At 51.5% G+C, this 25,316-nt stretch overlaps 1 protein-coding gene across 2 annotated transcripts in view; it reads left to right on the top strand.

Moving 5' to 3' along the window:
- mybpc2a (myosin binding protein Ca) overlaps nt 1-25,316 on the top strand; it is a 56,371-nt gene that overhangs the window by 18,360 nt on the left and 12,695 nt on the right. For both annotated transcript variants that reach the window (XM_078430702.1, XM_078430701.1), the window contains 15 exons: nt 1,543-1,588; nt 3,642-3,698; nt 4,627-4,796; nt 5,718-5,850; nt 8,896-9,020; nt 11,338-11,443; nt 12,531-12,697; nt 13,318-13,483; nt 14,666-14,772; nt 17,559-17,588; nt 18,451-18,593; nt 20,522-20,681; nt 21,903-22,007; nt 22,842-23,030; nt 24,071-24,205. In XM_078430702.1, coding sequence (XP_078286828.1) covers nt 1,543-1,588; nt 3,642-3,698; nt 4,627-4,796; nt 5,718-5,850; nt 8,896-9,020; nt 11,338-11,443; nt 12,531-12,697; nt 13,318-13,483; nt 14,666-14,772; nt 17,559-17,588; nt 18,451-18,593; nt 20,522-20,681; nt 21,903-22,007; nt 22,842-23,030; nt 24,071-24,205 — 1,839 coding nt within the window. The remainder of the gene's footprint in view (nt 1-1,542; nt 1,589-3,641; nt 3,699-4,626; nt 4,797-5,717; nt 5,851-8,895; nt 9,021-11,337; nt 11,444-12,530; nt 12,698-13,317; nt 13,484-14,665; nt 14,773-17,558; nt 17,589-18,450; nt 18,594-20,521; nt 20,682-21,902; nt 22,008-22,841; nt 23,031-24,070; nt 24,206-25,316) is intronic.

Below are 25,316 nucleotides of genomic sequence, written 5' to 3'. Positions count from 1 at the left end.
GGGGTTACTGGGGCAACACGAAACGTGCTGGAGTAACTCAGCGGCTCAGGCAGCACCTGTGGAGGGAATGAACAGGTGACGTTTCACCCTTCCTCAGACTGATGGAGAGTCCGGTGGGGGGGGGGGGGGGGGGGGGGGGGGGGAGATGGGTGAAGGGGAGCAGACAAGGCCTGGCGAGTGATAGGTGGATACAGGGGGAGGGAGGTTGGTGATGGGCAGATGGGTGCAGTAAGTGACAAAGGCCAGGGGTGAAAAGGAGATAAAAGTGTGTCGGATTCAGAGAGAATCGGCACGGTGGCGCAGCGGGTGGCGCAGCGGGTAGAGCTGCTGCCTCACAGCGCCAGTGACCCGGGTTCAATCCCGACTACGTGCGCTGTCTGTACGGAGTTTGTACGTTCTCCCCGTGACCTGCGTGGGTTTTCTCCGGGTGCTCCGGTTTCCTCCCACACTCCAAAGACGTGCAGGTTTGTAGGTTAATTGGCGTGGTGTATGTATAAATCTTCCCTAGTGTGTGTAGGAGAGTGTTAGTGTGCGGGGATCGCCGGTCGGTGCGGACTCGGTGGGCCGAAGGGCCTGTTTCCGCGCTGTATCTCTAAGGAATAAGAGGAGGGGTGAATTTGCTGGTTCTTCACTCCTGTAACCATCTCCCGTCTCGTACTTGCCATTCCCCCATGAGCTGGATGTCTGGAGAGTGTTATTTGTGACAATATCTCGTTCTGAGATCCTGCTCTGTGTGATTCCTTTGAGATTCAATGTCTTTCCCATTGGGCCTGTGTAAATCCCTGTAGCCTTGCTCTAGGGTTGCCAACTGTTCCGTATTAGCCGGGACATCCCGTATTTTTGGCTAAATTGGTTTGTCCCGTACGGGACCGCCCTTGTCCCGTATTCGGTCCGGGGTGCGCTGTAGGCCCAGACACTGTAGGCCCGTGGGCCTCTGTAGGCCCGGTCACTGTAGGCCCGGTCACTGTAGGCCCGGTCACTGTAGGCCCGGTCACTGTAGGCCCGGTCACTGTAGGCCCGGTCACTGTAGGCCCGGTCACTGTAGGCCCGGTCACTGTAGGCCCGGTCACTGTAGGCCCGGTCACTGTAGGCCCGGTCACTGTAGGCCCGGTCACTGTAGGCCCGGTCACTGTAGGCCCGGTCACTGTAGGCCCGGTCACTGTAGGCCCGGTCACTGTAGGCCCGGACACTGTAGGCCCGGACACTGTAGGCCCGGTCACTGTAGGCCCGGTCACTGTAGGCCCGGACACTGTAGGCCCGGTCACTGCAGGCCCGTGGGCCGCTGTAGGCCCGGACAATGTAGGCTAACGGAGTGTGTTCGGGGAGCGGGGCCAAGTGTGTTCGCCTAACGGACCGGGCGGCCGCCATTGGTGGAGCGGGAGCACGTGGCCGCTGGCTGGGTGAGGTCACGTGGGGTCACGTGGGGCGCGGGGCGGTGACATCACCCGTTGACATTTATTTGGGAGTGAGGAAGTTGGCAACCCCTACCTGCCTCTGACTAGCCACTGCCATCTCTCTAAGGTGTCCTTCATCTCTCCACAGCTCTGGAGCAGGCAGGAGACAATCTCCTGCAGGCATTCAAGCGCACGTAAGTACACTTCCTGCTCTCCACTCTGTTTTTCCTTCACCCTCTCTGTTTCCCCTCCTGTCTCCTCTCTCTCTCTCTCTCTCTCTCTCTCTCTCTCTCTCTCTCTCTCTCTCCCCAACTCTCCTAACTGAATTGTTGGAAACATAGAAAATAGGTGCAGGAGGAGGCCATTTGGCCCTTCGAGCCAGCACCGCCATTCATTGTGATCATGGCTGATCATCCACAATCAGTAACCCGTGCCTGCCTTCTCCCCATATCCCTTGATTCCACTAGCCCCTAGACCTCTATCTAACACTTGACCAGATTACTTCAGTTCAGTTGAGTCTAGTTTATTGTCCCGTGTACCGAGGTACAGTGAAAAGCTTTCGTTGCGCGCTAACCAGTCAGGGCAAAGACTGTACACGATTACAATCGAGCCGTCCACAGTGTACAGATACATGATAAGGGAATAACGTTTAGTGCGAGGGAAAGCCAGCAAAGTCGGGTCAAGGAGAGTCCGAGGGTCTCCGATGAGATAGATAATAGGTCAGGACCGCTCTCTAGTTGACTCTGGCTTCACCTTTGGCCCTTCCGTCCCTCTCTATGAGGCCTGAGAAGTCAATGCTGTTTCTCTCTCCACAGATGCTGCCTGACCAGCTGAATGTCACCAGATTGATCCCTGGGATGGCAGGACTTTCATATGAAGAAAGACTGGATAGACTCGGCTTGTACTCGCTGGAATTTAGAAGACTGAGGGGGGATCTTATTGAAACATATAAAATTCTTAAGGGGTTGGAGAGGCTAGATGCGGGAAGATTGTTCCCGATGTTGGGGAAGTCCAGAACAAGGGGTCACAGCTTAAGGATAAGGGGGAAGTCTTTTAGGACCGAGATGAGAATCTGTGAGAGAGTGGTGAATCTGTGGAATTCTCTGCCACAGAAGGTAGTTGAGGCCAGTTCATTGGCTATATTTAAGAGGGAGTTAGATGTGGCCCTTGTGGCTAAAGGGATCAGGGGGTATGGAGAGAAGGCAGGTACGGGATACTGAGTTGGATGATCAGCCATGATCATATTGAATGGCGGTGCAGGCTCGAAGGGCCGAATGGCCTCCTCCTGCACCTATTTTCTATGTTTCTATGCTTCCAGCATATTCTGTTTCTGTTTCAGCTTTCTCACATCAGCAGTGCTTTTGCTTTTCATTTGGGGTTTTTAGTTTTATTTAGTTTTAGATATATTGAGCATGGGAGCAGGCCCTTCGGCCCACACCGACCGCCGATCGCCCGTTCACACTAGTTCTATGCTATCCCACTTTCTCATCCACTTCCTGGACACTAGGGGGAAGTTTACAGTGGGCCGATTAACCCACAAACCTGCTCGCCTTTGGGATGTGGGAGGAAACTGGAGATTTTTATAGTTTAGAGATACAGCGTGGAAACAGGCCCTTCGGCCCACCGGGTCTACACCGGCCAACGATTCCCGCACACTAACACTATCCTACACACACTAGGGACAATTTACATTTATACCAAGCCAATTAACCTACAAACCTGCACGTCTTTGGAGTGTGGGAGGAAACCGGAGCGCCCGGAGAAAACCCACGCAGGTCACAGGGAGAACGTACAAACTCCGTACAGACAGCACCCATAGTCGGGATCGAACCTGGGTCTCTGGCGCTGCAAGTGCTGTAAGGCAGCAACTCTACCGCTGCGCCACCGTGCCGCACGATCAATAAATCATTGGGAACGAAGGCGAGTGGCGTCAGGCGCTGGATAGCACGGAGCACAGGAGCACCCAACGGAAGGAATGGCCTCCTCCTGCAACTGGTTCTTGTTGGGTTTTGGTGTGAGGAAGAGTTGGCGTATTCGGAAGCAGACGGGGAGGTTCAGAGAGACGGTGAGATTCAACGGGGACGCGGAGAATGCAGGAGACCGGGGTCAAGCGGGATGGGTCAATCAGCCAGGCTTGAATGGCGGACTAGACCAGATGGGCCGAATGGCCTTGCTCTGCTGCCGTGGCCTGTGGAGGATGAGGTGGTGGGGAGATGGTTGACTCAGATACTGTTGCTTTACCTGCAGGGGAGAGGCTGGAGAGGATGCGGGAGAGCTGGACTTCAGTGGACTTCTGAAGAAAAGGTAGGTGGGAGGATCAGCCCCTGGCATTGGCCAACACTGGGCCCAGCTCTGCAAATGGCAGCCGTCACTGCTTACTGAAAGGTGCTATATAAATGCAGCACCTTGTGTACACTGCCCCTTTTCATGTGCGAGTGAGTGTGAGTGTAAGTGTGGGTGAGTGTGTGTGAGTGTGCGTGTGATTGCGTGTGATTGTGTGTGCATGTGGATGTGTGTGTGTGACTGAGTCAGTGTGTGTGTTAGTGTGTTAGTGTGTGCGTGTGTGCGTGCGTGTGCGTGTGTGAGTGAGTGTGAGTGAGTGTGTGAGAGAGTGAGCGTGTGTAAGTTTTTGAGTGAGTGCGCATATGAGTGCATGCATGAGAGAGTGTGTGTGTGTGTTTGTGCATGTAAGTGTGTGTGAGTGAGTGTGCCTGTGTGTGAGTGAGAGTGAGTGAGTGTGTGCGAGTGTGTGTGTGTGTGTGTGTGAGTGAGTGTGAGAGTGTGTGAGTGTTTGTGCATGTGAATGTGTGTATGTGTGACTCAGTCAGTGTGTGTGTGAGTGAGTGTGCGTGAGTGTGTGAGGGTGTGTGCGAGTGAGTTTGTGAGCATGGGTGTGTGAGTGTGTGCGCGCATGTGAGTGTGTGCGTGCGTGTGTGAGTGAGTGTGTGCCTGTGTGTGTGTGAGTGAGTGTGTGTGTGTGAATGAGTTTGTGAGCACGGGCGTGTGCGTGAGTGTGCGTGCGTGTGTGAGTGAGTGTGCCTGTGTGCGTGTGTGAGTGTGAGTGTATGTGAGTGTGTGTGAGTGTGAGTGTGTGAGTGTGTGAGTGTATGTGAATGTGTGTATGTGTGACTGAGTCAGTGTGTGTGTGTGAGTGTTTGTGCGTATAAGTGTGTGTGCGTGCGAGTGAGTGAGTGTGAGTTGTGCGGGTGCATTGAGCCTGTTGTTGTTGCAGGGATGTGAAGGTGGAAGTGCAGGCGCCGGAGGAGGTGGACGTGTGGGAGATTTTGAAGAACGCCAAGCCGTGCGACTTTGAGAAGATCGCCTTCCAGTACGGCATCACCGACCTGCGCGGGATGTTGAAACGGCTGAAGAAGAAGAAACGAGTGGAGAAGAAGAGCGAGTGTGAGCGGGCACTGGCACGGGGCGGGGAGGGGCAGCGGCGCACACGCACACAGACACACGCATACACATGCACACACGCACACGCATACATGCACATGCACACACGCACATGCACGCTTGCAAACAAATGCGCAAGCAGCACACGCATGCATGCACGCACACGCATGTGTGCACACCCACACACAAACAGACATGCTCACTCTCATACACACATACAGTCACAGTCACACACCAACACACAAACACGCACGCACGCACACATTCTCACACACACTCACACGCACTTTCACACATGCTCTCTCCCTCTCTCTCCCCCTCTCTTTCTCTTTCCCCACTCTTTTTCTCTTCCCCCTCTCATTTTCTCTCCCCCTCTTTTTCTCTTCCCCCTCTTTTTCTCTTCCCCCTCTCTCCCCCCTCTCTCCCCCCTCTCTCTCCCCCCTCTCCCCCCCTCTCCCCCCCTCTCTCCCCCCTCTCTCCCCCCCTCTCTCTCCCCCCTCTCCCCCCCTCTCTCCCCCTTCTCTCCCCCCCTCTCTCCCCCCTCTCTCCCCCCTCTCTCTCCCCCCTCTCTCCCCCCCTCTCTCCCTCCCTCTCTCCCCCCTCTCTCCCCCCTCTCTCCCCCTCTCTCCCCCCTCTCTCCCCCCTCTCTCCCCCCTCTCTCCCCCCTCCCTCCCCCCTCTCTCCCCCCTCTCTCCCCCTCTCTCCCCCCTCTCTCTCCCCCCCCCTCTCTCCCCCCCTCTCTCCCCCCTCTCTCCCCCCTCTCTCCCCCCTCTCTCCCCCCTCTCTCCCTCCCTCTCTCCCCCCCTCTCTCCCCCCTCTCTCCCCCCTCTCTCCCCCCCTCTCTCCCCCCCTCGCTCTCCCCCCCTCTCTCCCTGCCGCCATGTTTAAATGCGTCCCCTGTTGTGTCTCGTTGCTGCTGCTCAGCCTTTACGAAGAAGCTGGAATCAGCGTACCAGGTGGACAAGGGTGGGAAGATCAGGATGTTCATCGAGTTGGGCGGACCCAACATGGAGGTGAAGTGGCTGAAGAACGGAAAGGAAATCCGGCCCAGCGGCAGGTACGTCGGCACGGTAACGCTCCTTGAGGTGGTCATAAGGTCCCAAGTGGTAGGGGCAGAATTAGGCCATTCGGCCCATCGAGTCTACTCCGCCATTCAATCATGGCTGATCAATCTCTCCCTCCCAACCCCATTCTCCTGCCTTCTCCCCATAACCCCCGACACCCGCACTAGGTTATTTCCCGGAATGGCGGGACTGTCGTATGTTGAAAGGCTGGAGCGATTGGGCTTGTATACACTGGAATTTAGAAGGATGAGGGGGGATCTTATTGAAACATATAAGATAATTAGGGGATTGGACACATTAGAGGCAGGAAACATGTTCCCAATGTTGGGGGAGTCCAGAACAAGGGGCCACAGTTTAAGAATAAGGGGTAGGCCATTTAGAACGGAGATGAGGAAGAACTTTTTCAGTCAGAGAGTGGTGAAGGTGTGGAATTCTCTGCCTCAGAAGGCAGTGGAGGCCAGTTCGTTGGATGCTTTCAAGAGAGAGCTGGATAGAGCTCTTAAGGATAGCGGAGTGAGGGGGTATGGGGAGAAGGCAGGAACGGGGTACTGATTGAGAGTGATCAGCCATGATCGCATTGAATGGCGGTGCTGGCTCGAAGGGCTGAATGGCCTCCTCCTGCACCTATTGTCTATTGTCTATAATCAAGAATCTATCTATTTATTCACAAAATGCTGGAGTAACTCAGCAGGTCAGGCAGCATCTCGGGAGAGAAGGAATGGGCGACGTTTCTTCAGTCTGAAGAAGGGTCTCGACCCGAAACGTCACCCATTCCTTCTCTCCCGAGATGCTGCCTGACCTGCTGAGTTACTCCAGCATAAATTGTGAATAAATCGATTTGTACCAGCATCTGCAGTTATTTTCTTATAAGAATCTATCTATCTCTGTTTAAAAATACCCACTGACTTGTGGCCTCCACTGCCTTCTGCGGCAATGAGTTCCACAGATTCACCGCCCTCTGACTGAAGAAATTCCTCCTCATCTCCTTCCTAAAGGAAACGTCCTTTAATTCTGAGGCTGTGACCTCTGGTCCAGAACCAGGGGCCACACAGTTTAAGAATAAGGGGTAGGCCATTTAGAACGGAGATGAGGAAAAACTTTTTTTCAGTCAGATAGTTGTGAATCTGTGGAATTCTCTGCCTCAGAGGGCAGTGGAGGCCAATTCACTGAATGCATTCAAGTCAAGTCAAGTCAAGTCAAATTTATTTGTCACATACACATACTCGATGTGCAGTGAAATGAAAGTGGCAATGCCTGCGGATTGTGCACAAAAAGAATTACAGTTACAGCATATAAATAAAGTTAATAAGTTACTAAACATAGCACAAAAAGTGTCGACAAAAATTTAGTCTCTGGGGTTATCAAAGTTGACAGTCCCGATGGCCTGTGGGAAGAAGCTCCGTCTCATCCTCTCCGTTTTCACAGCGTGACAGCGGAGGCGTTTGCCTGACCGTAGCATCTGGAACAGTCCGTTACTGGGGTGGCAGGGGTCCCTCATGATCTTGCTTGCTCTGGATCTGCACCTCCTGATGTATAGGTCCTGCAGGGGGACGAGTGTAGTTCCCATGGTGCGTTCTGCCGAACGCACTACTCTCTGCAGGGCCATCCTGTCCTGGGCAGAGCTGTTCCCAAACCAGACTGTAATGTTGCCGGACAGGATGCTCTCTGCAGCCCCAGAGTAGAAGCAATGAAGGATCCTCAGCGACACTCTGAATTTCCTCAGTTGTCTAAGGTGGTAAAGGCGCTGCTTAGCCTTACCCACCAGTGCGGCAATGTGCGTTGCCGATAGAGCTAGATAGAGCTCTTAAGGATAGCGGAGTCAAGGGGGTATGGGGAGAAGGCAGGAACGGGGTACTGATTAAGAATGATCAGCCATGATCACATTGAATGGTGGTGCTGGCTCGAAGGGCCGAATGGCCTCCTCCTGCACCTATTGTCTGTTGTCTATTGTCTAGTCCTAGACTCTCCCACTAGTGGAAACATCTTCTCCACATCCACTCTATCCAGGCCGCTCACTATTTATCCTGCTTTATTAGTTTAGTTTAGAAATACAGCAGAGAAACAGGCTCTTCATCCCAGCAAGTCCGTGCCGACCATTGACCACACATGCACTAGCTTTATCTGACACACTTGGGGTCAATTTACAACGAAGCCAATTAACCCACAAACCCGCACGTCTTTGGAGTGTGGAAGGAAACTGGAGCACCCGGAGAAAACCCACGCAGGTCACGGGGAGAACGTACAAACTCCGTACAGACGACACCCGTAATCAGGATGGAACCCGGGTCTCTGGCGCTGTGAGGCAGCAGCTCTACCAGCTGTGCCGTCCTTCACCGCTGTCATGAATGAATGAATGAATGAATGAATAGGTTTATTGGCCAAGTATGTGCAGATACAAGGAATGTGCCTTGGTGCTCCGCTCACAAATGACAACACAAACGTACAGTTAACAATTAAGAATAAAGCATAACCACATCAAAACAATAAGTCTGAAGAAGGGTCTCGACCCGAAACGTCGCCCATTCCTTCTGTCCTGAGATGCTGCCTGACCTGCTGAGTTACTCCAGCATTTTGTGAATAAATACCTTCGATTTGTACCAGCATCTGCAGTTATTTTCTTATAAAAAAAATAAGGAAACACCATTACGGTCTAAATAAGTGGGTGAAAATAAACCAGAGCAAAAATGGGAGACCACAGACTTTGGTTATTGGGTAGAACTAGTACTCCTCATTTCTTAGGGATAGCGGAGTCAGGGGGTATGGGGAGAAGGCAGGAACGGGGTACTGATTGAGAATGATCAGCCATGATCACACTGAATGGTGGTGCTGGCTCGAAGGGCCGAATGGTTTCTTCCTGCACCTATTGTCTATTGTCTATTGTCTACTCGTGGGGAAAAAGGTGTTTTTATGTCTGGCTGTGGCTGCTTTGACAGTCCGGAGTCATCTTCCATCAGGTGGCGGTGCAATCTAGCACAGAGGTGGTCGTGCTCCCTCAGTGTGAGTCTGTCTCTCACCGGCTGTCTTCCCTTTCTCAACAGGTACATCTTTGAGATGGTCGGCCTGAAGAGGATTCTGACCATCAAGAACTGCACCTTGGCTGACGATGCTGAGTATGAATGTGTGATCGGCGAGGATAGGTGTACTGCCGACCTGTTTGTCAGAGGTGAGTGCAGCTTCTCCACCACCCCCAGTACTGGGGACCTGACCTCCCCTTGTAGTTTCCAGAGATACAGCACGCAAACAGGCCCTTCGGTCCACCGAGTCCGCGCTGACCGGTGATCCCCGCGCAATAACACTATCCTACACACGCTAGGGACAATTTATACCAATACCAAGCCAATTAGCCTAGAAATCTGTACGTCGTTGGAATGTGGGAGGAAACTGACCACGGGCGCTGTCTGTACGGAGTTTGTACGTTCTCCCCGTGAGCTTTCTCTGGTGTCCTCCCACACTCCAAAGACGCGCAGGTTTGCAGGCTAGTTAACTTAAAATAGTAAATTGTCTATAGAGCTAGGATAGTACGAGTATGCGGGGACCACTGGTCGGCACGAACCCGGTGGGCCGAAGGGCCTGTTTCTGCGCTGTATCTCTGAAGTGTGACGTCTACTCTGGTGTAAACATGACCCTCGACCAACCATTGCCTGGCAACATCCCACATGACCTCGAACAATTCCAAACCAGACTCGACTTTGGCCAATCCCAACTTAGAACCAATTGCCAATCCATGTCCATCTTCAGCCAATCCCATTCCAGATCCATCCTTGGCCAATCCCAATCCCAATCCAGATCCAACCGCATCCAATCCCAACATGGATCCGAGATAGACACAAAATGCTGGAGTAACTCAGCGGGACAGGCAGCATCTCTGGAGAGAAGGAATGGGTGACGTTTCGGGTCGAGACCCTTCTTCGGACCCGTCTCGATCCGAATCGTCACCCGTTCCTTCTCTCCAGAGATGCTGCCTGTCCCGCTGAGTTACTCCAGCACTTTGTGTCTACCTTCGGTTTAAACCTGCACCTGCAGTGCCTTCCTGCACCAACATAGACCTGCCCAGGTGAGGAGTGGTTGGAGTTGGGATGGGAGAGTTGTGGCCGGGACAGAGTGTGGGGTTGGGTCCACACTGCTGGGAACGGGTCCATGCGAGCCAGGGGTGGGTGGGAACAGGTCTATGTGAGCTAGGGGCGGGTGGGAACAGGTCCATGTGAGCTAGGGGCGGGTGGGACAGGTCCATCTGAGCTAGGGGTGGGTGGGACAGATCCATCTGAGCTAGGGGTGGGTGGGAACAGGTCTATGTGAGCTAGGAGCGAGTGGGACAGGTCCATCTGAGCTAGGGGTGGGTGGGACAGGTCTATCTGAGCTAGGGGCGGGTGGGACAGGTCCATCTGAGCTAGGGGCGGGTGGGAACAGGTCTATGTGACCCAGGGATGGGTGGGAACAGGTCCATGCGAGCTAGGGCGAGTGGGAACAGGTCTATGTGACCCAGGGATGGGTGGGAACAGGTCCATCTGAGCTAGGAGCGAGTGGGAACAGATCTATGTGAGCTAGGGGCGGGTGGGAACAGATCTATGTGAGCTAGGGGCGGGTGGGAATAGGACCTGTTGGGATTCAATGGTTCAACGTTGTTTTATTGTCATGTGTGCACTGCAGAGTGAAGTTATTTTTGCATCAACCACACATTCACCGATCGCCATATATTGGTGCCATTTATAAATAGTCCAAAGATCATGTCGATGGCTCGATGTTGTGGAGCAGCTCTTGAGTTGGCACAGCCCACCTAATGGCCATGGTTGGGCTTAGCCAGGGTCACCTTGGGACTGGCTCGGTTTAATCGCTAATCTGAAGTGAGACTGGGTGGTGCCCAACTCGGTTGTTCTGGGCAATAATCTCAGAGTCTGCCGACAAGCATCATAAAGCCAGAAACTCAACGAGCAGATGCTTCTGTTGCCGCCTTGTCACAAGGTCAGAAGTGATAGGGGCAGAATTAGGCCATTCGGCCCATCAAGCCTACTCCATCATGGCTGATCTATCTCTCCCTCCTAACCCCATTCTCCTGCCTTCTCCCCATAACCCCTGACACCCGCACTAATCAAGAATCTATCCATCTCTGCCTTAAAAATATCTAAACTTGGCCTCCACAGCCGTCTGTGGCAAAGAATTCCACAGATTCACCACCCTCTGACTAAAGAAATTCCTCCTCATCTCCTTCCCAAAAGAACGTCCTTTAATTCTGAGGCTGTGCCCTCTAGTTCTAGACTCTCCCGCTAGTGCAAACATCCTCTCCACATCCACCCTACCCAGGCCTTTCACTATTCCGTACGTTTCAATGAGGTGCCCCCTCGTTCTTCTGAACTCCACGATTGTTCCGTACGTTTCAATGAGGTCCCCCCCCTCGTTCCTCTGAACTCCACGATTGCCCACCCGTGTGGCGATGGGCCGATGGGCCAGACCCCGTTGTGAATGTCCATCTCCCTGTTTCTCAGAGCCGCCGGTTGTCATGATCGTGCCTCTGGACGACCAACACGTTTACGTTGAGGACCGGGTGGAGTTCGACTGCGAGGTGTCGGAGGAGGGAGCGGTGGTTGTCTGGTGAGGAGATGTCACCGTGTCGGTAACAAGGGAGGGCAAGGGGGGGGTGGGCAGCGTTTGGGAAGGTGTTGCTGACCTCGGACACTGCGTGGGTTGTGGGGAGGAAGGCAGGAGAATGGGGTTAGGAGGGAGAGATAGATCGGCCACGGCTCAATGGCGGACTCGACTTAGAGAGTCATAGAGTGATACAGCGTGGAATCAGGCCCTTCGGCCCAACTTGCCCACACCGGCCAACATGACCCAGCTACACTAGTCCCAACTGCCTGCACTTGGTCCACATCCCTCCAAACCTGTCCTATCCATGTACCTGTCCAACTGTTTTTTAAACTTTGGGATACTCCCTGCCTCAACTACCTCCTCTGGCAGCTTGTTCCATACACCCACCACCCTTTGTGTGAAAAAGTTACCCCTCAGATTCCTATTAAATCTATTCCCCTTCAACTTAAACTTATGTCCTCTGGTCCTCGATTCCCCTACTCTGGGCAAGAGACTCTGTGCATCTACCCGATCTATTCCTCTCATGATTTTACACACCTCTATAAGGTCACCCCTCATCCTCCTGCGCTCCAAGGAATAGAGTCCCAGCCTGCTCAACCTCTCCCTGTAGCTCACACCCTCTAGTCCTGGCAACGTCCTCGTAAATCTTCTCTGTACCCTTTCCAGCTTGACATCTTTTCTATAACATTATGCCCAGAACTGAACACAATGTGGCCTCACCAACATCTTATACAAAACTACAACATACCCTCTCAATTTCTATACTCAATACTCTGACTGATGAAGGTCAATGTGCCAAAAGCCTTTTTGAACACCTTATCTACCTGCGACTCCACCTTCAAGGAACCATGCACCTGCACTCCTAGATCCCTCTGCTCTACAACTCTCCCCGGAGCCCTGCCTTTTCACTGTGTGGATCCTGTCCATGTTAGACTTCCCAAAATGCACCACCTCACATTCCCCTGTGAAATGGTCTTGATGGGCTGAATGGCCTAATTCTGCTCCTATCAGTCATGACGTTTTGAAGCGTACACGTCTTTTCCAGAACCTATCACCATCCTCCTCTCCTGCTCTGCATCTTGTCTCACAGGTCAAAGAATGGGGTCGACCTGACCCGCGACGATGCCATGCGGTTTCGTATCAAGAAGGATGGGAAGAAGCATTTCCTCATCATCAACGAGGCCACCAAAGAGGATGGGGGCCGCTACAAGATCAAGACCAATGGCGGGGAATCGGAGGCCGACCTGATTGTGGAAGGTACGGGGAGGTTGGAGGAGATGGCCGAGGGTGGGGAGCCCAGCGTACTCCGCCCCACCCCCCTCCCACAGGGGGGCTCCTTCATCCAATGTTCAAGGGCAGCACGGTGGCGCGGCGGTAGAGTTGCTGCCTCACTGCGCCAGAGACCCGGGTTTCAGACCGACTATGGTTCTGAAACCTAGAAATAGTTTCTAGACAAGATTCTGGAGGTGCCGTCTGTACGGAGTTTGTACGTTCTCCCCGTGACCTGCGTGGGTTTTCTCCGGGTGCTCCGGTTTCCTCCCACACTCCAAAGAGGTGCAGGTTTGTAGCTAAATTGGTTTGGTAAAATTATAAATTGTCCCTCGTGAGTGTCGGATTCAACTAGTGTACGGGATCGCTGGTTAGAAACATAGAAACATAGAAAATAGGTGCAGGAGTAGGCCATTCGGCCCTTCGAGCCTGCACTACCATTCAATATGATCATGGCTGATCATCCAACTCAGTATCCCGTACCTGCCTTCTCGCGGACCCGGTGAACCGATGGGCCTGTTTCCGCGCTGGATCTCTGAACTAAGACACGGTGTCGCCCGCAATGTAAACAGTGGATTCAGGCAGTGGGTATCTTTCCTGTGTTCTAGACAAGATTCTGGAGGTGTTGCAGAGTTTTGCTGACCTCACACTGAAGGCCCAGGAACAAGCGACGTTTAAGTGCGAGGTTTCTGATGAGAAGGTCACGGGCAGGTGGCTGAAGAACGGAGTGGAGGTGATCGCCAACAAACGCATCCACATCACGCACAAGGGCAGGTGAGCTCAGACTCCATCAAATGGTGAATGGCCTGGATAGAGTGGATGTGGAGAGGATGTTTCTACTGGTGGGAGAGTCTAGGACCAGAGGGCACAGCCTCAGAATTAAAGGACGTTGCTTTTGGAAGGAGATGGAGTCTTAGAGTGATATACAGTGTGGAAACAGGTTCATTCACAAAATGCTGGAGTAACTCAGCAGGTCAGGCAGCATCTGGGGAGAGAAGAAATGGGTGACGTTTCGGGTCGAGGCCCTTCTTCAGGAAACAGGTTCTACAGCTCAACTTGCCCACACCGGCCAACATGTCCCATCTACACTAGTCCCACCTGCCCACGTTTGGTCCACATCCCTCCAAACTTGTCCTATCCATGTACCTGTCTGTTTCTTAAACGTTGGGATGGTCCCAGCCTCAACTACCTCCTCTGGCAGCTCGTTCCATACACCCACCACCCACTGTGTGAGGTGGAATTTCTTCAGTCAGAGGGCGGTGAATCTGTGGAATTCTTTGCCGCAGTAGGCAGTGGAGGCCAAGTCAGTGGATATTTTTAAGGCATGGATAGATTCTTGATTAATACGGGTGTCAGGGCTTATGGGGAGAAGGCAGGAGAATGGGGTTGAGATGGATGGGGTCAACCTTGATTGAATGGCAGAGTCGACTTGATGGTCCGAACGGCCTACTTTTTGCTCCTAGGACTTATTGAAGTCCAAAGAGCCAGGTAGCCTTGACGATCAGGACTAGACCAGTAGATGTTGGAGTAACTCCCGTTGGGCGGCACGGTAGCGCAGCGGTAGAGTTGCTGCTTTACAGCGAATGCAGCGCCGGAGACTCAGGTTCGATCCTGACTACGGGTGCTGCACTGTAAGGAGTTTGTACGTTCTCCCCGTGACCTGCGTGGGTTTTCTCCGAGATCTTCGGTTTCCTCCCACACTCCAAAGACGTACAGGTATGTAGGTTAATTGGCTGGGTAAATGTAAAAATTGTCCCTAGTGGGTGTAGGATAGTGTTAATGTGCGGGGACTTGGAGGGCCGAAAAGGCCTGTTTCCGGCTGTATATATATGATATGATATGATATGTTGTGGGAGTATTGATGACCGTGTGTGGTTACCTCTTCACCAACGTGAGTTCAGGGACAATTTTTTTCCCTCCTGTAATCTCTCTCTCTCGCATTTCTGCTGTCCCCAGGTTTCATAAACTGGTCATCGACAACATCACTCCAGAAGATGAGGCTGACTACACCTTCATCCCAAATGGCTATGCCCTCTCCATATCAGCCAAGCTCAACTTCTTGGGTATGGATCACTTCAACGATTCCCCCTCTCCTCATTAACTCATGGGAGTGCAGTTGGGTCCACGATGTGCTTTTTTTTGTAGACAAAATAGTGCCAGTACACACCATTAATAAACACACGTGGCAGAAAAACTTAAGTGAATGGCCCGGATTGAGCGGACGGGGAGATGTTTCAACTGATGGGAGAGTCTAGAACCAGAGGGCACAGCCTCAGAATAAAAGGACGTCCCATTATGAAACATAGAAAATAGGTGCAGGAGTAGGCCATTCGGCCCTTTGAGCCTGTACGCACCGCCATTCAATATGATCATGGCTGATCATCCAACTCAGTATCCCGTACCTGCCTTCTCTCCATACCCCCTGATCCCTTTAGCCACAAGGGCCACATCTAACTCCCTCTTAAATATAGCCATTGAACTGGCCTCAACTACCTTCTGTGGCAGAGAATTCCACAGATTCACCACTCTCTGTGCGAAACAAAAATTTCTCATCTCGGTCCTAAAAGACTTCCCCCTTATCCTTAAGCTGTGACCCCTTGTTCTGGACTTCCCCAACATCGGGAACAATCTTCCTGCATCTAGCCTGTCCAACCCCTTAAGAATTTTGTAAGTTTCTATAAGATCCCCCCTCAATCTTCTAAATTCCGAAAGGAGATGAGGAGGAATTTCTTTAGCCAGAGGGTGGTGAATCTGTGGTATTCTTTGCCACAGAAGGCTGTGGAGGCCAAGTCGGTGGATATTTTCAAGGCAGAGATTGATAGTTTCTTGATCAGTACGGGTGTTAGGGGTTATGGGGAGTAAGGCAGGAGAATGGAGTTGAGAGGGAGAGATAGATCAGCCATGATTGAATGGCAGAGTAGACTTGATGGGTCGAATGGCCTAATTCTGCTCCTCTCACTTACGAAAATCAAATAATGACGTTTAACTTTTCAGAGGTATTGGTGCACTGTACTGCAATATACCTCGACAGAAAAAGCAGGTGGACTGTAATGTGGCGTGTAACGGGTTGTAATTGAGGGTATGCAGATCACACTGAACTGCAACTAGGTATTGAATTGAATAGAATTGAATAAATTTTATTAGCCAAGTATGTACACATATAAGGAATTTGCCTTGGTGCTTTGCTCGCAAGTAACAATGTGACATACAGTAAACAATTAAGAATAAACCATAATAAATTAAAAAACACATGTGAAGAATGAAATAAAATACCAGAGCACAAGGAGGCTACAGACGTTTGGTTGTAGGATTTACAAGATTGTTATTGGGTACAAGCAGGATGTGCTGTAATTAGGTTGATGTGGAGTGTTGAAGGTAATTTGACTGTAATTTGAAGGTATTTTGTCATTGTAATTTGAAGGTTTTTATTCACAAAATGCTGGAGTAACTCAGCAGGTCAGGCAGCATCTCGGGAGAGAAGGAATGGGTGACGTTTCGGGTCGAGACCCTGGTCACCCATTCCTTCTCTCCTGAGATGCTGCCTGACCTGCTGAGTTACTCCAGCATGTTGTGAATAAATACCTTCGATTTGTACCAGCATCTGCAGTTATTTTCTTATACACTATAATTTGATGTTTGCAGAATACAGAGAGCTGGAATAAGTGAAAAAGAGGACTGTAATGAGATGGATGATCCTGACCTGATAGATATTTATTAAATTGTGAGAGGCCTAGAGAGGGTCGACAGTCAGAACCTTTTTCCCCAGAGTGGAAATGTCAAAGACTAGTGGGCACGGGGTTTAGCTGAGAGGGGCAATGGTTGAAGGAGGTGAGTTTTTTACACAGAGGGTGGTGGGTGCCTGGAATGTACTGCTATGGCTGGTGGTAGAGGCAGATACAACAGTCGGCTTAAGAGGCTTTTAGTAGAGTCATGAACATGTAGGAAATTGAAGGATATGGATCATGTGCAGAGTGGATTAGTTTAACTGAGGAGGAATTTATTTAGTCCGAGTGGGTGGTGAATCTGTGGAATTTCAACTCCCTCCCTGTTGTGGAGGCCAAGTCAGTGGATTTTTTTAAGGCAGAGATAGATAGATTCTCGATTAGTACGGGTGTCAGGGGTTATGGGGAGAAGGCAGGAGAATGGGGTTAGGAGGGAGAGATAGATCAGCCATGATTGAACATTAGAGAAGACTTAATGGGCCGAATGGCCTAATCCTGTTCCTATCACATGAACATGAACTGGGCACCATGTTCAGCAGTAGGTTTGAAACATTGTCCCACAGCAAGCCCAAGCTGTGGAATCATGTAGTTATGATAACTTGAGAATGGTGGATGTTTTCTGGGAGTGAGACAGGGGGCTGGGGCAAGTGGATGAAATCAAGCCCAGATCATCCACAATCTGCAGAACAAGGGGCCACAGTTTAAGAATAAGGGGTAGGCCATTTAGAACGGCCATTTAGAACGGAGATGAGGAAGAACTTTTTCAGTCAGAGAGTGGTGAAGGTGTGGAATTCTCTGCCTCAGAAGGCAGTGGAGGCCAGTTCGTTGGATGCTTTCAAGAGAGAGCTGGATAGAGCTCTTAAGGATAGCGGAGTTAGGGGGTATGGGGAGAAGGCAGGAACGGGGTACTGATTGAGAGTGATCAGCCATGATCGCATTGAATGGCGGTGCTGGCTCGAAGGGCTGAATGGCCTACTCCTGCACCTATTGTCTATTGTCTATTGTCTATCTCATCCAGTGATAGAACAGGCTTAGAGGGGTGAGTGGCCTCATCCCATACTGTTCCTCATAATAAAACATAATGCTTCCATTTTCTGACCATTTTATTTTTTCTCTTTTTCTTCCAGAGATTAAAATTGACTATGTTCCTCGACAAGGTACGATTTGAATATTGGTGTTAAGTCTTGTGTTGAAATCCTTTCTTTTAAATGTTGTGTTTGCATTTTTTTTTGACATGGGTGCTATGTTTTGTACCTGGTTCCAAGTGTCAGTCACTTACATGCGACGCGGTGGCGCAGCGGGTCGAGCTGCTGCCTCACAGCGCCAGAGACCCGGGTTCAATCCTGACTATGGGCGCTGTCTGAATGGAGTCTGTAGGTTCCCCCCGGGACCACGTGGGTCTTCTCCGGGTGCTCCTGTTTCCTCCCACACTCCAAAGACGTGCGGGTTTATGGGGTAATTGGCTTCATTTAAAAAAAATTGAAAATTGGCCCTAGTGCGTTGGATAGTGTTAGAGCATAGCGATCGCTGGACGGCACGGACTCGGTGGGCCGAAGGACCTGTTTCTGTGCTGTATCTCTAAACTAAACTCCACCTCTCAACCTCTCCTCTCTCCACCTCTCCCTCTTCCACTCTTTCTCTTCACCTCTCCCTCTCCCCATCATCTCTCAACCTCCCCCTCTCCCCCCTCTCTCTCGTTCCCACCCAAGCTTTTTTTGTTTTTCATTTTCACTTTACGTTTTTATTTCTCCCATGAGGTGGTCACGTTATTTCCCTTTTCACTTTCATTCTCTCGTTCCCCCTTTCTTGCACACCTTGCCTCCCCCACCTGCTTCGTGCGACTACCTTTCCCACAGGCCCTTCAGCCCATCGTGTCCGTGCAATACGTCAAGTGCCCACCCACACTGACCCTATTCTATTCTCCCACTCTGTGTAATCGTTGTGTCCTCCTCTACGATGGCGCTCCGGTCTTGCTCTCTCAATTTCTATGCTTCAAAACCTGTTTTCCGTCCGACACAGAACCTCCTAAGATCCACCTTGACTGCACGGGTACTGTGGTCTCCCAGAACACCATCGTTGTGGTTGCCGGCAACAAGTTGCGTTTGGATGTGGACATCAGTGGTGAACCCCCTCCAGTCGTTACCTGGTTCAAGTCTGACCAGGTGAGCACTCCTAGCTAGGGTCGCCAACCGTCCCGTGTTAGCCGGGACATCCCGTAGTTTGGGCGAAATTAGTTTGTCCCGTACGGGACCGCCCCTTGTTCCCGTATTAGTTGCCAACTTCCTCGCTCTTGGTGAGAGGAATTGGTGGAGCGGGAGCACGTGGCCGCTGGCTGGGTGAGGTCACGTGGGGCGCGGGGCAGTGACGTCACCTTGTCCCGTATTTGGGAGTGAATGAGGAAGTTGGCAACCCTGCTCCTAGCTCCCCCCCCCCCCCCCCCCCCCCCTCCCCTCCTCTTAGCTTTTCTCGTGCCAATTGAGGGCTTTGTTTGATGTTTAAACAATTTGTACAAAGGACGGGGTGGGCACTGTGGAGTCTTTATTTTCACACAAAACGAGAATAGCCTTTTGCAAATAGTTTCCGTTGGTGCCTTCTGAAGTGGATGCGCTAAGGTACGGTGGCGCAGCGGGTAGAGCTGCTGCCTCGCAGCGCCAGAGACCCGGGTTCGATCCCGACTACGGGTGCTGTCTGTACGGAGTTTGTACGTTCTCCCCGTGACCTGCGTGGGTTTTCTCCGGGTGCTCCGGTTTCCTCCCCCACTCCAAAGACGTGCAGGTCTGTAGGTTAATTGGCGTCGTTGGAATTGTAAATTGTCCCGCGCGGGTGCGTAGGATAGTGCCGGTGTACGGGGCGGATGGTGGGGATGTATGATAGATGCCGCCTTCTGGAGGCAGCGCCTGGTGGAGGTGTTTTCGATGGAGGGGAGGGCTGTGCCCGTGATGACCCGGGCTGAGTCCAACACTCTCTGCTGCCTCTCGCGTTCCAAGAATTGCCGTACCAGACCGTGACACAATACTGCACAAACAACAATGAGGTGAACGACGAAAGAACAAGGAACAGTAGATGCTAGTTTACAAAAAAAGACTCAAAGTGCTGGAGTAACTCAGCTGGTCAAGCAGCATTTCCGGAGAACATGGATAGGTAAAGTTTCACAGAGTGCTGGAGTAACTCAGCGGGTCAGGCAGCATCTGTGGAGAACATGGATAGGTGACGTTTCACAGAGTGCTGGAGTAACTCAGCGGGTCAGGCAGCATCTCCGGGTTAATTCCCGGAATGGCGGGACTGTCGTATGTTGAAAGACTGGAGCGACTAGGCTTGTACACACTGGAATTTAGAAGGATGAGAGGAGATCTTATCAAAACGTATAGGATTATTAAGGGGTTGGACACGTTAGAGGCAGGAAACATGTTCCCAATGTTGGGGGAAGTCCAGAACAAGGGGCCACAGTTTAAGAATAAGGGGTAGGCCATTTAGAACGGAGATGAGGAAAAACCTTTTTCAGTCAGAGAGTTGTGAATCTGTGGAATTCTCTGCCTCAGAAGGCAGTGGAGGCCAATTCTCTAGAATGCATCTAGCTCTGAGAGCTAGATAGAGCTCTTAAGGATAGCGGAGTCAGGGGGTATGGGGAGAAGGCAGGAACGGGGTACTGATTGAGAATGATCAGCCATGAGCACATTGAATGGCGGTGCTGGCTCGAAGGGCCGAATGGCCTCCTCCTGCACCTATTTTCTATTGTCTATTGCATCTGTGGAGAACATGGATAGGTGACGTTTCACAGAGTCCTGGGGTAACTCAGCAGGTCAGGCAGCATCTCTGGAGAACATGGATAGGTGACGTTTCACAGAATGTTGGAGTAACTCAGCGGGTCAGACTGAAGAAGGGTCTCGACCCAAAACGTCACCCATTCCTTCTCTCCAGAGATGCTGCCTGTCCCGTTGAGTTACCCCAGCATTTTTGTGTCTATCTTCGATTTCAACCAGCGTCTGCAGATGGTCCCTACACTGTGTGACTGTGGTAGTGCGCTGGATGCAGCAACAGGGAAGTCAGGGACCCGACCCCTCGCTCACTCCCCCTGTCCCCTCGTACCCAGGAGTTCAACCAGACAGAGGGCCGCTGCCGCATTGAGACCAGGGAGTTCCACAGCAGCTTCCTACTGGAGGGAGCAATGAGGGAGGACGAAGCCAAGTACAACATCGTGGTGAAGAACCCATCCGGAGAGGACAAGCTCACCATCATGGTCAAAGTTGTCGGTAGGTCTGGAGACGGGAACGGGGTGTTGGGGTACGAAGGTGGGGCGGCCGGAATGGTGGGGGAGGGAACAATGGGAACAAAGGGATGAGTGCACACTGTGGGAACATCATTGGGATGAGTGGGAACAGTGCGATGTTTACACCAGTGGGAGAGTCTCGGACTAGAGGACACAGCCTCAGAATTAAAGGACATTCTTTTAGGAAGGAGATGAAGAGAAATTTCTTTAGTCAGAGGCTGGTGAATCTGTGGAATTCTTTGCCACAGACGGCTGTGGAGGCCAAGTCAGTGGATATTTTTAAGGCAGAGATAGATAGATTCTTGATTAGTGCGGGTGTCAGGGGTTATGGGGAGAAGGCAGGAGAATGGGGTTAGGAGGGAGAAATAGATCAGCCATGATTGAATGGCGGAGTAGACTTGATGGGGCGAATGGCCTAATTCTACTCCTATCCCCATGACCGTATGAATGGGAACAGATGGATCAGAAATATCTGGGAATGGGTGGGAATGGCGGGATGAATGGGAACAGTGGGACGTGTAGATGCTGGATTACACCGAAGATGGACACAAAATGCTGGGACAGGCAGCACCTCTGGTGAAAAGGAATAGGTGCTTTGGGACCTAATCCTTCTTCAGACCACTGTTCTTCGGAACAGTGGGATGAATGGGAAGAGTGGGAAAAATTGGAATAGTGGGATCAATGGGATGAGTGGGTAGAATGGGAATAGTGGGATCAATGGGAAGAATGGGAATAGTGGGATCAATGGGAAGAATGGGAATAGTGGGATCAATGGGATGAGTGGGAAGAACAGGAATAGTGTGATCAATGCGAAGATTCGGAAGAATGGGAATAGTGGGATCAATGGGATGAGTGGGAAGAACGGGAATAGTGGGATCAATGGGATGAGTGGGAAGAATGGGAATAGTGGGATCAATGGGATGAGTGGGAAGAATGGGAATAGTGGGATCAATGGGAAGAATGGCAAGAGCCGACTGACCTACCAGTACTTGTTGCACCCTATTCATGAGTCTGGTACGTGTTGCAGAGTTGACGTTGAATTGGGTGTTGGTAGGGCTTTGAGGTCCAGGCTGTTGGCCACCGAAATGCGGGGCCCATCTAAGTTCTGAGATGGTGCAGTTCTGGTACAGTTCTGGTGCGGTTCTGGTGCAGTTCTGGTGCAGTGGGGAGTGAGAAGCCCTGTTCACGGCTCTTTGTGTTGCAGATGTCCCTGATCCTCCTGAGAACGTCAGGATCACCGGCATCGGAGATGACTGGTGCATCGCGGCCTGGGACATCCCCAAGTACGATGGCGGGCAGCCTCTGACAGGTACAGCACACCTGGGACAGGTACAGATGGGTCAGGTATGGTACACCTGGGACAGATACAGGTACAGCACCCCTGGGACAGATACAGCACACCTAGGAAAGGTATGGATCACCTGGAACAGGTACAGTACACCTGTAGCAGGCAAGGCATGCCTGGGACAGGTACAGTACACCTGTGGCAGGTAAGGCACACCTGGGACAGGTACAGTACATCTGTGGCAGGTAAGGCACACCTGGGACAGGTACAGTACACCTGTGGCAGGTAAGGCACACCTGGGACAGGTACAGTACACCTGTGGCAGGTAAGGTATGCCTGGGACAGGTACAGTACATGTGTAGCAGGCAAGGCACGCCTGGGACAGGTACAGTACACCTGTGGCAGGTAATGCACACCCAAAGAAGTGCGTGTTTGAAGTTAGTTGCCCTCTGTAAATTGTCTGTAGTGTGTCGCGAGTAGATGAAAAAGTGGGATAATGGATGTTTAGTTTAATTTAATTTAGAGATGCAACATGGAAACAGGCCCTTCGGCCCACCGAGTCTATGCCAACCATCGATCACCAGTTCACACTAGTCTGTGTTATCCCACATTGTGCGTGGGGAAATGGATGAGAAAGTAGGAAACCATGGAACTAGTGAGAACAGGTGATCGCTGGTCGGCGCGGACTAAGTGGGCCGAAGGGCCTGATTCCACGCTGTATCTGCAAACGAGTCTAGAGGGAGAGAGCGTCGGGTTTTGTCAAGAGGGGTGTGGCTCATGGAGGGTGGGGGAGAGAACCTGCCACACCTGTGTGGTGCTGCCCGGTCTCACTGGGACATCGCCCCACTCCTCCCACAGGCTATATGTTGGAAAGGAAGAAGAAAACCAGCATCAGATGGATGAAGCTGAACTTCGAGCCCTTGCAGGAGACCAGCTTCACGGCCACGCGGATGATCGAGGGCTGCCAGTACGAGATGCGTGTGTTTGCCATGAACGGTATCGGCCTGAGCCCGCCCAGCATCTCGTCGCGCACCTTCATGCCCATCGGTAAGTGACCGCGCTCCGCGGCGCTGGGGGGCGAGCGGCCATTTTCCCACTGCTCTACGTCCGAGCTTCCCTTCTGGTGGGTTGGGGTCATCCATCGCTGGCGACGCCCCACGCTGCCATACCCACTTCAGAAGGTCCTTGGTTACAGGAGCAGAGTTAGGCCATTCGGCCCATCAAGTCATAAAGAATAGGAGCAGAATTAGGCCATTCAGCCCATCAAGTCTACTCCGCCATTCAATCATGGCTGATCTATCTCACCCTCCTATCCCCATTCTCCTGCCTTCTCCCCATAACCCCTGACACCCGTACTGATCAAGAATCTATCTCTACCTTAAAAATATCCACTGACTTGGGCTCCACAACCTCCTGTGGCAAAGAATTCCACAGATTCACCACCCTCTGACTAAAGAAAGTACTCTGCCATTTCTCCCATCTTGCATCACCCCAGTCACCCTGATCCTCTCCCCTCCTCCTCCTCCTCACGCTCCTCCCATCACCGAATCCCTTTTATTCCCCTCTTTCCCCTTCCACCCTCTTGCTTCACATTTCACTCCTCCTCTTCTCTCCTTAACTGACACAGGTTTGTCCCCTTTGCACCTACAGCCTTTGTCACTTACTCCACCCATCTGCACATCACCCGACCTCGCCTGTATCCACCTATCACTCGTGCAGGAAGGAACTGCAGATGCTGCTTTACACTGCAGACTGACACAAAATGCTGGAGCAACTCAGTTGGCCGGGCAGCATCTGTGGAGAAAATGAATAGGTGATGTTCCGGGTAGGAAGAAGGGGATTCGACCCAGAACATCACCTGTTCATTTTCTCCGGAGATGCTGGGCTGAGTTACTCCAGCATTTTGTATCCATCTATCAGTTTCCATCTTTAGTCCAAGTCTGAGGAAGGGTTCCGACCCGAAGCGTTGTTCGTCTGCCCCCCTCCACAGATGCTGCCCGACCCGCTGGGTTCCTCCAGCACTTTGCCTTTTGCAGCTGCAGTCTCTCTTGTCTCCCTGACGCTGAGCATTGCTTTCACACCTCCAGGTACCACCAGCGAGCCGACCCACTTGACCGTTGACGACATCACGGACACCACAGTCCTGCTGAAGTGGAGGATGCCGGAGAAGATCGGCCCCGGGGGCCTGGACGGCTACCTGATTGAGTATGCGAAGGAAGGCTGTAAGTACCGCACCGCGAACACCTTTCGTTACCGCAGAGAGGGGCCTAAATCAGGATTTAACTTGCATCTGATTACTCACTCTCTGGTGGGTTTATGCAGCGGGCTGCCAGAGGAGGTAGTTGAGATATAAAAGTATACGGATTCCTAGATTATAGGATATAAATGTTTGATTTGAAACAGTCCTAACCATAAGCATCCTATCTAAGATGCAATGTATATTTTGTTAAATGTTAATTAATTCCAGGCACGTTAATTTATCTTTTAATATAAGAAAATAACTGCAGATGCTGGTACAAATCGATTTATTCACAAAATGCTGGAGTAACTCAGCAGGTCAGGCAGCATCTCGGGAGAGAAGGAATGGTTGACATTTCGGGTCGAGATCCTTCTTCAGACTGAGTTACTCCAGCATTTTGTGAATAAATCAATTTATCTTTTAATGTAGGTTGGGAAGAATGCAGAATTAGCCTAGGGTTAAATGAATAAAATGATGATGCAAACTCCAAAAAAAAAGAAAAAAAAGAGGTAGTCGAGGCAGCTATTGTAGACAATAGGTGCAGGAGGAGGCCATTCGGCCCTTCGAGCCAGCACCGCCATTCATTGTGATCATGGCTGATCATTCTCAATCAGTACCCCGTTCCTGCCTTCTCCCCGTACCCCCTGACTCGAGGATGTCATGTTGTAGTTTATTCCTACAACAATGTTCACAAGCAGAGAACTTTCCTCTGGAGAGCAATGTCCATCCACAAGTTTCAGTCCAGTTTATAGTCTCGTGTACCGAGGAACAGTGAAGAGCTTTTGTAGCGTGCTATCCAGTCGGTGGAAAGTCCACATGTGATTACAATCGATCCATTCACAGTGTACAGATACATGATAAAGGGAATAACGTTTAATGCAAGGTAAAGCCAGTAAAATCCCATTAAAGAGGTAGATAGTAATTCAGGACTGCTCTCTAGTTGTGGTAGGATGGTCCAGTAGCCTGATAACGGTGGGGAAGAAACTGTTCCTGATCAAGTGTGATCAGTTTGCAGTGGGCTCGTTGGGCCGAAGGGCTTGTTTCCATGCTGTATCATTCAGTCAATCCGTCCCAGCCTCTTCCATAATCCCATT

This window comes from Rhinoraja longicauda, chromosome 40 (genome assembly GCF_053455715.1).
Source record: "Rhinoraja longicauda isolate Sanriku21f chromosome 40, sRhiLon1.1, whole genome shotgun sequence".
NCBI lineage: Eukaryota > Metazoa > Chordata > Chondrichthyes > Rajiformes > Arhynchobatidae > Rhinoraja > Rhinoraja longicauda.
This window is presented reverse-complemented; position numbering and strand designations above follow the sequence as displayed.